Source organism: Amblyraja radiata, chromosome 21 (genome assembly GCF_010909765.2).
Source record: "Amblyraja radiata isolate CabotCenter1 chromosome 21, sAmbRad1.1.pri, whole genome shotgun sequence".
In the NCBI taxonomy this organism is placed as follows: Eukaryota; Metazoa; Chordata; class Chondrichthyes; order Rajiformes; family Rajidae; genus Amblyraja; species Amblyraja radiata.
Genome location: NC_045976.1, coordinates 34449762 through 34464880, shown reverse-complemented (window position 1 = coordinate 34464880; position 15119 = coordinate 34449762). Strand labels below are relative to the sequence as shown.

Below are 15119 nucleotides of genomic sequence, written 5' to 3'. Positions count from 1 at the left end.
TTAAGTAGAGGGCACTGCCACCTAACCAGACACAGTGCATTGTGCAGGGGGGGGGGGGGGGGGTTACTCAAGGACAAGTACTGCAGGAGTGTAAAAACTTTGGAAGATCATGTTTCATGCAGCTTCATTCACTTTGGGTTGAAATAAACAAACTGGAATATTTTCTCAATCGTGAGGTGCCCGTATTTTAGATGTCAATATTTGTAGGTGTGCAATTACATTATATTGGATGTACAATGCATAGAGTCCATGCCAGCATTTATGCTCCTCGTGCCTCCTCTTGCCTTTCCTCATGTAAATCTACCAACGTGAGCCTTTCCTGCTTTCTCCATCAGATGCTTGTGTGACCATCCATTAAATCCTCCTACACTATTTGCCTCAACCATTCTACCTTCTAGTAACAGCCACTAGTTACAGTATGTCTTTCCTACTGGTGGAAACATTTACTTTGTGTCCATTTTATCAAAACCTTTCATCATTTTAAAGTCCTCTATTAGATCATCCTCAGCCATTTTATTTATGAAAAGAAAAGAGACAACTCACCTTAATCAACGTAGGATGTACTCAGAAAGCCTAATGAAATCAATCATAAACTGATGAGGAAGGGAATACAAATGAAGGGAAATTATCATTTGGTTGAACAGTGCCTTGTGTAAAACCCTACGAGTAGATGTTGAAATTTGGGCATCAAATAAAAGGAAGGTACATTAACTTTTGATTTAGTACAGCTAAGATTTGCAGACTGTTACTGGAGCTTCGATGAGTTATATTTCCGAGTTTAAAATTAGAAACCTGTAGCCCAACACTTGTCATCGGGAAAATGCTAGTATCCATTATTCAGGAAGTAACAGCAGGATATGTTGATAAAATAATATGCAGGTTTGGCATATTTTGTGAAAGGGAAGTTATGTTTGATATTTAGAGCCCTTTGAGAAGGAGGGGTAGATAAAGGTAAGCTAATAAAGGTTTAATTTCCGAAAGGCATCAGATAAGGCGTTGCATAAAATATTTCAGAGGGAGAAAAGAACTCATGGCATTGGGAATAATATGTTCAGCTGGATAGTAGATAGGCTAACAAAATCAAATTTGCTCTAATAAGGTGGAAGATGGACTCGTGCAATTTCTGCACAATTCTTTTCAAGATCAATATGTTGAAGCACCAACAAGGGAAAAATCTATTTTGTGCATTGAGAAAAGGACTGATCAATAATCTTGCTGTCAAGGGAGCTTTTGGGAAGAGTGACCATAATAGAATGGAATTTTACGGTACGTTTTTAAGTAATGTGGTTCAGGGCAACACTAGGGTCTTATATCTAAACAAAACAAACTATACAGGTATGAGAGGATAATTGCCTGTAGTTGATTGGAAAAATACACTGAAAGGTATGGTGGTGGACATGAAATGGTTAGCATTTAACAAAAGAATTCAAAAGTTGCAAAAGGTTTATACTATATACTTCCTCAGGATACAAAACAAAGTGAAAAATGATCAACTTTGGCTGATAAGGGAAATTAAGAGTTGTGCGAAATCGAAAAGGGAGGCTTATAAATCTAATTCTAAGCAAGGAATTTCCCTGCGACGTGTCACATGTGACAATAAAGTATTCAATTCAATTTATAAATTTGTCAGAAATGGAAGTAGACCTAAAGATTGAGCGTTTTTTTGGAAGCCAGTGAAGAAGGACTAGAAAATAAAAGAATGGCAAGAGAGAAAGAGAGGGTGGACTGATGAGAAAGAAAACAGACTGCAAGAGCTAAGAGCATTAAAAAAAACCACGTGTGAGGACATATGTGAGCCCCTTGTAGACAAAGACAGGAAATTTCATGCTGGCAAATAAGGAAATGGCGGAGGAATTAACAACTATTTTGCTGTCTCATGGAACAAGGCACACAAACTATGTCAGATACATCAGGGAATCAAAGATGTACTGAGAATGAAGAGCTAACGATAAAGCCAGAGTAATTCTTGAGCTTGAAGGCTGATAAATCTCACCGGACTTACAGTATGTTTTACATCCCTGAGATTCAGATGAAATAGCTTTAGAGCTTTATAGCATTATGCTTTGAGGCTCATTTTCCAAGGTTCAAGTCTGATCCCAAGTCCCAGTGCCAGTCTGGAATTGTTACTGTAGATTGAAATGCGACCTCACTGACATCAGTGGTAAAGATACTGAAGGAGTAGTAACAGGACACTTTGAAAAGAGCAATAACTTTGAGCCGAATCAGCATACCTTAATGAAAGAAAAATCACGTTTAACTAAACTACTGGAGTTCTTTGATAGTGTGACTGGCAGAGTAGGTAAGGGACATTGAGTGGATGTGGTGTATGGATCACATACAGGATATTAGTTAATATTGCTAGAACATGTGGAAATTGAGGTAATATACTAACATGGATTAAAAATTGCTTAACAAACAGTAAGTAAAACGTGGGAATAACCAAAATCTTCTCAAGTTGGTAAGATATGGATAGTGGGGTGCCACGAGGATCCAGCAGTCCACTGCACATTCTGATAATTAGGCTGTGGAGACCAAATGTCACATTTCCAAGTTTGCTAACAATTCCATGCTAGATAGGATTTTGAGTATGGAGGATGATATAAATAGATTTCAAGGGGATATGGACGGAGTGAGTGAGAGGATAAGAATGTGACATATAGAATAGAATGATAAAAAAATATGAGGTTGTCCGTTTTTGGTGCATGTTGCAAAGAAGCAGAGTACTTGAGAGAGATTGAGTGGTGTTGACGTTAAATGGACCTACAGCCCCTGCACACAATTGCAGCAAGCAAATGGCATCGCTTGAAGCTCACCTAAAACGCACACAGACCATCAGAAGTTCAGAGGAGATGTTGTGACCTCCACAGTTGGTAACACAGAATTTACCAGCCCAGTGTGAATACATTAGTGTTGAGAGGTAAGGTGTTTGAATTGCAAAGACAAGGGAAACAGCTGCTGTTTAAAAGAGTCGGCACAGTCTAGTTCAATCTAGTTTAGTTTAGTTTACAGGTGTAGCAAGCCCACCAAGTCCACAATGACCAGAAAAATGTTAAGTGGGATAACATAGAATTAGTGTTAATGTTATCAAAACTAATGTGATAACATTCATCTAGTTCTACATTATCCCATTTTCTCATCCACTCCTTACACATTAAGGGCAATTTTACAGAGGCCAATTAACCTACAAAATCACACGTCTTTGGGATGTCGGAGGAAATCCACACAGTCACAGGGAGAACATTCAAACTCCACACAGACAGCACCCAAGGTCAGGATTGAACCTGGTGTTGTGAGACAGCAGTTCTACCAGTTGCACCACCATACCGCCTCCTTATAACCATATAACCATATAACCATATAACAATTACAGCACGGAAACAGGCCATCTCGGCCCTACAAGTCCGCGCCGAACAATTGTGATATATATGCTATGTTCTGTGAGCACATTATAGGAATAATACTTACTGTCTACTCCTTGTATGTTATTCTGGTTTTGAATAGTCTTGCAGTAAAAGACTCTATCCCTTACTCCCAATTCCTCCGTCTACGCTGGATGAGGTTTTCCATACTAGATAATCAGAGATGTCCTCGTTCTTTAGTAAACGGGGGTTCCCCTCTTCCATTATAGATGAGGCTCTCACTAGGGTCTTCTCGATATCCCGCAGCTTTGCTCTTGCTCCCCCTCCCCCCATTCGCAACAAGGGCAGAGTCCCCCTTGTCCTCACGTTCCACCCCGTCAGCCGTCGCATACAGCAAATCATCCTTCAACACTTTCGCTACCTCCAACGGGATCCCACTACTGCCCACATCTTCCCATCTCCACCCCTTTCTGCTTTCCGCAGAGACCGTTCCCTCCGCAACTCCCTGGTCAACTCGTCCCTTCCCACCCAAACCACCCCAACCCCAGGTACTGTCCCTTGCAACCGCAGGAGACGCAACACCTGTCCCTTTACCTCCCCCCCTCTACTCCATCCAAGGACCCCGACAGTCTTTTCAGGTGAGGCAGAGGTTCACTTGCACTTCTCCAACCTCATCTACTGTATCTGCTGTTCCAGGTGTTGACTTCTGTACATCAGCGAGACCAAGCGCAGGCTCGACGATCATTTCGCTGAACACCTCCACTCAGACTGCTTTAATCTACCTGATCTCCCGTTGGCTCAGCACTTCAACTCCCCCTCCCATTCCCAATCTGACCTTTCTGTTCTGGGCCTCCTCCATTGTCAGAGTGAGGCACAGTGCAAATTGGAGGAACTGCACCTCATATATCACTTGGGTAGCTTACACCCCAGCAGTGTGAACATTGACTTCTCTAGCTTCCTTGCTTTCCCTCGCTCTCCATCCCCTCCCCCTTCCCAGTTCTCCCATCAGTCTTACTGTCTCCGACTACATTCTATCTCTGTCCCGTCCACTCTCCTAACATCAGTCTGAAGAAAGGTCTCGACCCGAAACTTCACCCATCCCTTCTCCCCAGAGATGCTGCCTGTCCCGCTGAGTTACTCCAGCGTTTTGTACCTTTGATTTAAACCAGCATCTGCGGTTCTTTCCAACACGGTCTTGCAGTAAAACCAGATGGCTATTCAGAAACGATTCAAATTGTTATTTGGTTAAGTGCCACAATAATGTTCAGGTGAGATTTTCTGCAATTAGATTTTTATTAGTCATTAATAGTTAGTTATAAAGCATTGTTACTTGCCTGTTGCCCTTTCTGGCTGCTCATTGACTTTTGTTTGTTGAGGTTGGTTGGCTGGAGTAGAAGAAAGCAAAGTTATGAATAAATAATCCAATCTCCCTTTATCAGGAGAGCTGGCATTGTGTGCTTCGCTAGTAGGTGTGCTTCTTCCCAATGTCGTACTCGGAGCTGCAGTATTATCCAACTCAACCTCTTCGTTGAGCAGGGTGATGCCCGAGGATGTTTCTTTTACTGTTGACAACCCATGGTTGGATTTGTCTTTGGCTGATGTGACCATTTGATGGGTAATACCTTTTGAGGATGGATTCAAGGTCTCAGGTGTTAGTTCAGTCACTGAGAAAAGCACGTTGTTCCAAAGATCAGAAGTCATTTGGATTGATGGCTTCACTTTGGTCAGCACCTCAGCACTTTGAGTGGTGATGATTGGTCTTTCTGTGGCTGGTCTTTTCTGAGAACCAGGAAATGTATAGATTGGCATCATTGATCTTCCCTGTGGGGACTCAGGGGTGGTTCCCAGCCTCGCCGGATACATCAGGGATGAAGCTGACAGAGCTGAGGATCCAGCCAGATGAAATCCAATTGTAGACAGGTCATGAATGGAAATGTCAGTGGAATTGCTGAATTTGTTCACCAGTTCTGGATGACGAGTAGGAATGGCTCCTCTAAGACCTTCCGTGGCAGCTGGGACATCTATATGTTTTTTGTTTGAAAATGTGGCAGCTTCCAGCTGTGCAACACTTCTGGGAGAGCCAATGTCACCTTGGTTGAACGATTCAGCATTTGCAGAGATATCGCCAGACTCTACGCTGATGTGTGGTATCAACATTGGCTCTGCACTAGTCTCACCTTCAACTGTCGGCATCCAAGACGTCAACACTGGACTTGTACTAGCCTGCCTTTGTGCGGGCAGTGTTGACATGTGAGAGTGCAGCAAAGGTTCAAGGTTACTTTCCGTTTCTGGAGGCAACGCAGATGATGCCAGAGGTAGCTCCAGTCCAAATCCCTGATGACTCATAGTGGTTAACCGGATGAGATCAATCAAATCTCTTTGAAATGATGGACTGGTGGCCTGAGGTGCCTCATGTTCCGTAACTCCCTCTGCTGCAGCTTTTGTTCCCATCACGAAAGATGAAATAACGTGCACAAAAATAATACTGGTGCACAGCATATTGATATTCTCCAGGCACTCTGTGAATATTAGAACGGTAGTCAGAAATCCTAAAAAACAGAAAGAGATTTGTCAAGGAATGCACTCTTTCAATCTTCTCAGCGCCAACTCGCATGCAAAGAATTAATAGCAATATTTGGGAACAAATAAGTGAAATATTTTGTGTAGGAAGGAACTGCAGATGCTGGTTCACACCAAAGATAGCCACAACATGCTGGAGCCACTCAGCAGAACACACAGCATCTCTGGAGAGAAGGAATGGTCGAGACCCTTCCTCAGACTGGTGAAGGACTTTGTTCAGTGACCAACCTCAATAAAATCTTAGAGGTTGCAAATCTCTCCCAATCTCAGCTCTGTCAAAAATGGGTGTTCCATTACATTCAAGCATAGAAACATAGAAAATGTTTCTATGCTTGAAACATAGAAAATAGGTGCAGGAGGAGGCCATTCGGCCCTTTGAGCCAGCACCGACATAGGAAGAAAAGTAAACCAACCAAGCCCCAAAGAGCCTTTCCAGAAAGTCTGTCATGTGGCTGAGAGGTGAAAGGTTGGATTAGGTTTCATTGTGGCAACTTCTGAGGCTGGGTAGTATTGCAAGAGTTCACTGCCTCGGTTCATGCATGAACATTTGGGTGAGGCAGTGAAAAGCAGGGACCATGCACTTACTGCTCAGCTAACACCAGCAAAAGCTAATGCCATCCCAAAAAAATGGTGCAAGGAAACAAACTAAAGAAGTAATTTAGAATATATCTGAATAACTGTTTAGATAATTGTTTACTTTGGTTACAAACATGTTATTCTTGAATCACTTCCCTCTGGAAGGCGACTCCGGACCATCAAAGCCGCCAGAGCCAGACATAAAAACAACGTTCTTCCACGAGCAGTAATTAAAATAACTCAATAACTAAAAGTCTGTAGCCTCCTTTTGCTCTGGTATTTTATTTCATTCACATGTTTAAACTGTAATGTTTTATTCTTAATGTTTTAATCAAGTCAAGTCAAGTCACATTTATTTATATAGCACATTTTAAAAAACAACTCTCTTTGGCCAAAGTGTTTTACATTTGTTATAAGAATAGTATAAACAAAACAAACTACATACATATATACTGTACATATAGCCCTCACTCAGTGGACGTCAGGAAAGGCTTGGGAGTACAGATAAGATTTTAGTCTTGATTTAAAGGAGTCGATGGAGGGGGCAGTTCTGATGGGAAGGGGGATGCTGTTCCACAGTCTAGTAGCTGCAACCGCAAATGTTTTATGTTTTATCCTTACTTGTTTACTGTATGTCGTGTTGTTACTTGCGAGCGGAGCACCAAGGCAAATTCCTTGTATGTGTACATACTTGGCCAATAAACTTATTCATTCATTCATTCATTCAAATTAATTGTAGAATACTCATATTTTTAATTACAGACCAGCTTTGTAATTAACTACTGCCACTTCTCAAGCCAGCAGTCTTCCGCATGTTCATTCCATTTTGGGTTACTGAAGACTATCCTTCAAATCAAAGGCCAATTTCCAGGAGACACAAGTGACTACATGCGCTGGAATCTTGAGCTGAAAACAAAATACTGGAGGAACTCAGCAGGCCAGGCGGTTCCTGTGGTGGGAAATGGACAGATATTTTGTGTCAAGATACTTCTGACGGGCGAGTTCCTCCGGTAGTTTGTTTTTGTTTTGCTACCTTCCAGGATTATCCTAGAATGATCAGAGATGACAGATTAATCTCCAACACAATGTTGTGACCAAACCCCTGGAGAAAAGCAGGGCCATATTGGAAAAACAACACTTTCTTTTTATTGGTAATGAAATTAATGGAGGAAGGCAAATATCTGTTTAGCTCACAATGCAGAACAGTGCAAAGTAAGTGCCGTCTTTGTTTTCTGATTAGTGAAAGTGGGTGTGTCGGGATAGAGTGATTGGAGGCAGGAGATCATGTTATACATACCTAAGAAATACATCTATTCAACTCTGCCAACTTCTGCTGTGTTAATCATAGAACAGTACATCCTCTCAGCCCCTGTGCCCAAACACGATGCCAAGATAAAACTGCCCGCACATGATCCATTCTCTGCATATCCTTGTGCTGTCTGAAAGCCTCTTAAACACCACTAACGTATCTGCCTCCACCACCACCCCTGGCAGCACATTCCAGGCATCCACGTTTACACCGTTTGTGAAAAAACAACTTGCCCCGCACATCCCTTTCAAACTTTGCCTCTCTCACCTTAAAGCGATACCCTCTTGTCTATCACATTTCCACCCTGGATGTCATGGATAAAAATCAAACACCAGCCCGTGAACAAGTTTGCCACACTCATTCTTACATGGAGAGCAACACTCAACAGACATACACACAAACATTTAAATACTTGCACAAGTGGCTCTGTATAGGGTATTAATAGATACAAGAACCCCTGATATTATTATTACTTTAGAATTAGGGTAGAGTGCAGGTACTGCAAAATATCCTTCAGAATTGGATGTATTTAATCTTAGACTTACAATTTTTTAATATATAGCTTGGGCAAACTTTAGGTATCGTTGTGCTTGTTCTTGATAAACACATGTTTCGTTAATTTTATTCTCTGGTGGGAAGAAGCTAATTGTTTTGGAATAAGGGTGAGACTTTGAGATGTGTCTAATGATGGTTCTCCGGATCAATCAATCAATCAACCTTTATTGTCATCTTGCAAAGCAACAATTGTACAGTGCAAAATGAGAAGACGTTTCCCAGGGAATCGCACATAAAACTTAAACATTTCACACATAATAACAATAAAAAACAATCCAGTCCCTGATGAAACAGTATAAATAATTAAAAGCAGGTAAAACAGCAACATTAAAATACAGTAAAAACAGTCATTAAAATGTCCAGGGCAGCTGATTTGAGTGGCCAGTGCCAGAGTTATTAAATTGTCAGTGCAAAGCAGCAGAATCAGATGGAGTGACTGTTTAGCAGCCTCACAGCCTGTGGAAGGAAGCTGTATAGCAGTCTGGTTGTCCGGGCTTTGATGCTACGGTATCTCTTGCCTGATGGCAGGAGATCCAGGTGTGTGTGGAGGGGGTGCAGTTTGTCCTTAGCTATTCTCAGAGCTTTTTTTCAGACAGCGGCTCTGGAACAGTTCTTGTACCGAGGGTAGGGAGACGCCAATGATCCTCTCTGCTCCCCTCACTACCCTCTGCAGAGCCTTCCTGTCTGAGCAGTTACAGTTGGAGTACCACGTGTTCATGCAGTACGTGAGTACAGACTCCACCGTGCCCCTGTAAAAAGTCCTGAGGATGTTGGTGGGGAGTGAGGCCTGTTTGAGTTTCCTCAGGTAGTGCAATCGCTGATGGGCATACTTGCACATCCCAATTTCCATCATTTTTTATTACCAAAGACATGTCTTCAGCTTCTTGAATCTAAAGGCTATAGCTCTCTTCCTGCACCTGTATATCTTTTTTAATAAGGAACAGCAGATGCTGGAAAATCGAAGGTGGATAAAAATGCTGGAGAAACACAGCGGGTGAGACAGCATCTTTGGAGCGAAGGAAATAGGCAATGTTTCGGGTCGAAACCCTTCTTCAGACCCGAAACATTGCCTATTTCCTTCGCTCCATTGATGCTGCCTCACCCGCTGAGTTTCTCCAGCATTTTTGTCTACCCTGTATTTCTTTTCCTGCTTTAACACTTCTTTAAACATAATATTTTTGCCAGAACTTTTGATCATCTCTCCTAATATCTCCTCATGTGGCTCAGTGTCATATTATGTTTGATAATAGTCCAATGAAGAGCATTGGGATGATTTACTGCATTAAAGCATTTGTGTTACTCCAGCATTTTGTGTCTATCTGAGTAAAATATAACTTGCTTGGTAGTGGTGGGGTGGGTGCCCTTATCTCCTTCCTCCTCATACTGTATTGGTCTAATTACTTTACATTAAGAATGTAGATTATTTTTGTTCACATGTTACATAGGAAAGAATAACATTCTCATGACAGTCATGATACAGGAGGTAATTAATAGGTCTAACAATCTGGCCATTCTCTCCAGGGTATTGGTGGATTGGCAGTGACATTTCCATTCCGTCTGTGCAAATTACCAGACATTCTGAGGACACAGATTCTACATTTCTCTTTGGCAGATTTTTCCACTGTGAAACAGCATGTAGTATCTCAGGCAGACTCCAGTTCACTGGCCTTCTGAATAACATTAAAACTAAGCTCTCAGGAGGCAGGGATTTGAATTTGATTGGGTGCAGCATAAACACAACCAATATACAGCAACATGCACTGACAAATATATCCACAAATGTGTCCACTGAAATGAAAACTGAAATGCTGGGAAAACTCAGCAGGTCCGACAGCATCTGTGGAATGAGAAACAGTTAATGTTTCAGGTTCGAGACCCTTCATCAGGGAAGGAGAGAAACCGGTTTGTTTCGGCAGCGGAGAAAATAGGCAGGTGGTATATAGTGAGTAAATCTAATAAGATGAGAACAGTGATTTAATGTAGCCATTAAGAATAAATTGAGCTGCTTTACCTGTGTAATGGTGTTAAAAAGGTACAAGTTGTGGGACATGGCCAGCAAGCTGGACTGTACCAAAAGAAAAATAAATAAATACTGAGTCAATGGTGAATTCCACTCCCATTATGACTTTCATACCCATTTTGTTGCCTTTATTTGTCTTCAAGTTAAATGTTAGCAAAACCCCGAAAAAACGGACTTTCACAATTGATTCTATGCTACTAGAAAACCATGTCCCAGCTTGACTGAGTACGACAATGTCTAAGATGCAGCTTGTTGTGGTCTGTGTAATATTGATCTAATTCCAAAGCTTCTGCAACTTATTCCAGAATTTGTACCTAATGAAGCCTGAATTTAATGATACTCGAATAGGGCAGTGGAAGAGATTTCTACTGAACATATTATGCATTGCCATTGCAATGATCCATAAGGAACTGCAGAATCAGTGTGTGTTCAGAATACCTGTTAATATACACTGAATGGTCGGAGGTGTCATTGGGCTCAGTACTGCTCCAGAAAGGGCAACATGATTTTGAGGCATGGTAACGCAGTAATCAGCGCTGCTGCCATGCAGGCTCCATGCCCTGGGTTAGACCCTGTTATTGGGTGTTGTCCATGTGAAGTTTGCATGTTTTCCTTGTGATTGCGGTTGCTCTGATTTCAAGTTCAAGTTCAATTGTCACATTTGCATACGAGATATGCAGTGAAATGAAAAGTGGCAATGCTTGCGAATTGTGCAAAAAAACTACTAAACAGAATGTCGTTTGGCACTCCTCCCATATGCCAAAGAAGGTGCTGGTCGGTGGACTAATTGGCCAATGTAAAATGACATAAGCTTGACCCGCTGAGTTACTCCAGCATTTTGTGTCTATCAATGTAAAATTAGCCCTGGTGTAGGTGGGTGGCAGGAGAATCAGGAGAGTTGTCAAGCAGACGAGAGAAAAAGTCACCTGGAAGTAATTGGAGAACAGGATTTACGGAGTTGCGCTGAGAGCTAACATGAACTTGATGGGCTGAATGTCCTCACGTGAAAAATATGAAATTGCTAAACACATCAACAGCCCATGGATCACAGAAGTCAACAATAATATTTTGGTAAATTTGTGAGTTGTATATTTACGCAAAATATTTTATATACCTCACAATATTAAATGGAAGTCATATTTTACAGGACAAGGTCGGAGATGGTGAAGATAATGACTGGCTGGTATCACTCCTTCCTGAACAAAACTTGTATTATATTGCACTATTAATGGAGTCATACCCAATGGTCTTTGTGACCCCCCCCCCATGGACATTTGGACAGGTTCATGGATAGGATAGGTTTAGAACAATACAGGCCAAACACAGGCAGGTGGGACTAGTGTTGATCGACATGGGCAAGTTGGGCCAAAGGGGCTGTTTCCATGCTGTATGACTCTAAGACTCTGTTACACCAGCTGGAGGCACAGTGTGAGCATGGAGAGGGAGATCAGCCTGCTCTGTTGTAGCTGGCACTGGATGAGCAGAATGCTATTCAGGGGAACTGACTGCTCTTCAAATGAAGCCTCCGGCTCTGGAATGTCCAACTAAACAAGCAGATATTTATCTCAAGGGGCTCAATGATGAAAATACCTTGTAAATTATTTTAAATGATTTTCAATGGCAATCCTCAAATCTGTTTCAAAAAGGCCAAAGATAATATCACCAAGAGCTTAAAATTGGCATGTTAATTACTTTTCCCATGCAAAACTGCAACAATCGTTACAAGTACTGTATAATATGCTAGTCTCGCTAAAGCTTCCAACACATGTATTATTGTGCAATGTGTAAACTAACATTACTACCCAAAACTTCAACATTAACCAGTGTCATTTAACGAGTTAACTGGTATCACAAATAGTTTCACCAATATAACTAGAATTGTACAATGAATTTACAGCCATCACCGACCAACATTCATTAAACTGTGTTTAAGAAGGACTGCAGATGCTGAAAAATCGAAGGTACACAAAAATGCTGGAGAAACTCAGCGGGTGCAGCAGCATCTATGGAGCGAAGGAAATAGGCAACGTTTCGGCCCGAAACGTTGCCTATTTCCTTCGCTCCATAGATGCTGCTGCACCCGCAGAGTTTCTCCAGCATTTTTGTGTACCTTCATTAAACTGTGCCTTTTACCACCAACCAAATCTCCATTATAACTGTCTTTAATGTGTTAGCTGGTATATCACCAACCAATATCACCCACCTGACAAGGTTTAATAAATGAAAGACTGCATAATAACAACGTTAGTTGACTGGAGTCACAACTGACGCTACAATCTCACAAGGATGAATGGATGTGTTCACCCTGTTACCAGTTGAAGGATTAATGTGTGATCATTTGATGTGTCGAGTAGATACAAAATGCTGGAGTAACTCAGCGGGTCAGGCAAGCGTCTCTTTCGGTTCGAGACCCTTCTTCCGATGTGTCGAGCGGTCCGTTAACCGAACGGAACCGGTTAACGAGATATTTAACGCTCGGTCAGAACAACGAACTCCTCTGTAAACAAGATTATCTGCATTTAAAGCTCCGAGACTATCTGTTCGTTATTTTAACTAAGTTGAACGAAAAGACCCGGCAGAACCGCCTGCGCGGCTCTGAGCGCTCGCACCAGCGTTGGCCCTCGCTGTTGTAACGGCAAGTTCAAGAGATGAGGACTCGAGGCCAAAGCACTCGCTTAGCCACAAAAGAGCATCTAACCCCGTGCCTCAGTTTCACTCCAATTTCACTCTGTCCGGCAGTGAATTGCTTGGGAGACATTTTTTTTTAAATAGACAGAAAGACGTTGGTTTTGTGCGGGTCAGTGATCAACCTGCGCCAGTCAGTGTTTGGTCACTCACTGTGTTCACAACTGTAATCACACATACCTCCACCCTCGCAACCCCCCAACTCGCCCGCTCGCTCGCTCTTAACTCCGCAGCGCAGGTATGCAATGCCTGAAGATCTCTACTACCTTAGTCCGGGGTCCTGCCGACGCCTCTTGTGAAAATGCAGCTTCCTCTCCGGGCTAGAGCACAATAAGCGAGCAGACACACTATTCAGCTGTCAAAACCCGGCGCAGACAGAGCCCTGGGAAAGAGGCAGCGACAAGGAAAAAGGGAGGACGAGTGACTGACTGCAGCCCTTTGTGTTTATACAAGCCAGGACAGGGAGTCCGCTTGGTGTCAGGCTGGAGGGAGAGTTGGTGCGGGGAGGGAGGGAGGGAGGGCGGGGGAGGGAGGGTTGGGAGCGAGTCTGTTGTCTACAGCCACCGTGCAGGAAACGGCTGGTGCCGTCGGAATCTCTGGAGCTCGGCCACTGACAGCTGGTCGCAAATTCGGAGCACTCCGGAGTCCATCAAGTCATTATTTCTCTGCACTATTGCAGCGAAGCTCCCTAACTGCAAAGAAAGAATCTTCTATGCGGCGCTTAATATCACTTGAACGACAACGCTTAAACCATTTCACATGCGATAGATTCTGTGCGTTGCCTACCCTCAAAGCCAGATCCAATCAGTACATTCCAGATAATCATTGATAGTTATACTTTTATTTCGCAAATCGTTTCTGTACATGCACCGATTGACAAGAACTCACTTTTTTTAATGCTCTCATTGCTCACTCGACCCCTCCAACAGCGAGTGAAGTAGAGTCTCTGTTTCTCCCTCCACCGACGCTGCCTGACCTGCTGAGATTCTGGTTTTACTTCTGATTTCAAGCACCCGCAACGTTTTCCTTTACAATGTGGGGAACGGGATGACCGATTTACACACTGCCAGCTCACACACACCAAGCAATATGTTTACAATGAGCAATTTTGCCCAATTGATGAACATTGGCCAGGACTTGTAGGGAAATTCCACATATGATCTAACAGGACATTACCGAAATATACTTAGCATTCTTCTGGCGAGAAGATGGGCTCTTGGCTTTGGTTAATTCAAAACTATTGGCCATGTCCCGACATTCCGACGGCGCATCAATGTGGTTTGAAACCTACCATATTGCTGTGAAAGGATTACATTTACTGCAGATCACAGTTCAGCTGAGCCGAAGACCTGAGGAACTCCCAGCTGATTTGATGTCGAGTAATAATAACATTCCCATCCCCCAGTGGGTTAAGGCGGGATAAAGATCCAATGGAGGTGTGAGAGACTGTAGATGCTGGGATCTGGAGCTAAAACGGCCAAGAGCTGGAAGAACGTTTTGCCCGCTGAGGTCTTTCAGCAATATGTCCCTTTTTGTTCAAAGATCCATTTCCTTATAACGGTTCAATGACCCTGAAAATATCGGAGGAGTGGGGATCAGGGCGGGACTGTGGAGGAGATTGTAAAAGAAAATGCCAGGAATTAGAAGACTTCCCACTTTGGTGTCCACTACATCATTGAATAGACAAGCGGCTCCCAACCAACTCACCATGAATAACCAGCGGATGAACGACTGCCGCCGAGAGAGGAGCAGCCGGGCAGAACAGTCAGTCATTCCAGTTTGGGAGTCTAGGTGATAGCAGAGGGATGGGTTTTCTTTAGGAGGTTGGGGCATTGTATTACCTGGATTGAGTGGGCATGATGACATTAACTGGGTTATCCCAAGGCCGGACTAACAATGAGTCATATCAAGCCACAACAAAAACTGGGGTAACTCAGCGAGACAGCAACATCGCTGGAGAGAAGGAACGGGTGACGTTTCGGGTCTAGACCCTTCTTCAGACCCCGTTTTCCCAGTGACAATCAATCAGTGACAC

General features: G+C 42.9%; 1 protein-coding gene across 1 annotated transcript in view; it reads right to left on the bottom strand.

Moving 5' to 3' along the window:
• The window catches only part of prrt4 (proline rich transmembrane protein 4), a 29257-nt gene extending 15696 nt beyond the window's left edge, over positions 1-13561 (bottom strand). Inside the window, exons 1-2 of the mRNA XM_033040019.1 lie at positions 13351-13561; positions 4694-5908 (exon numbers count right to left, since the gene is read on the bottom strand). Coding sequence (XP_032895910.1) covers positions 4694-5858 — 1165 coding nt within the window. The 5' untranslated portion in view covers positions 5859-5908; positions 13351-13561. The remainder of the gene's footprint in view (positions 1-4693; positions 5909-13350) is intronic.
• Positions 13562-15119: the final 1558 nt, after the last annotated feature.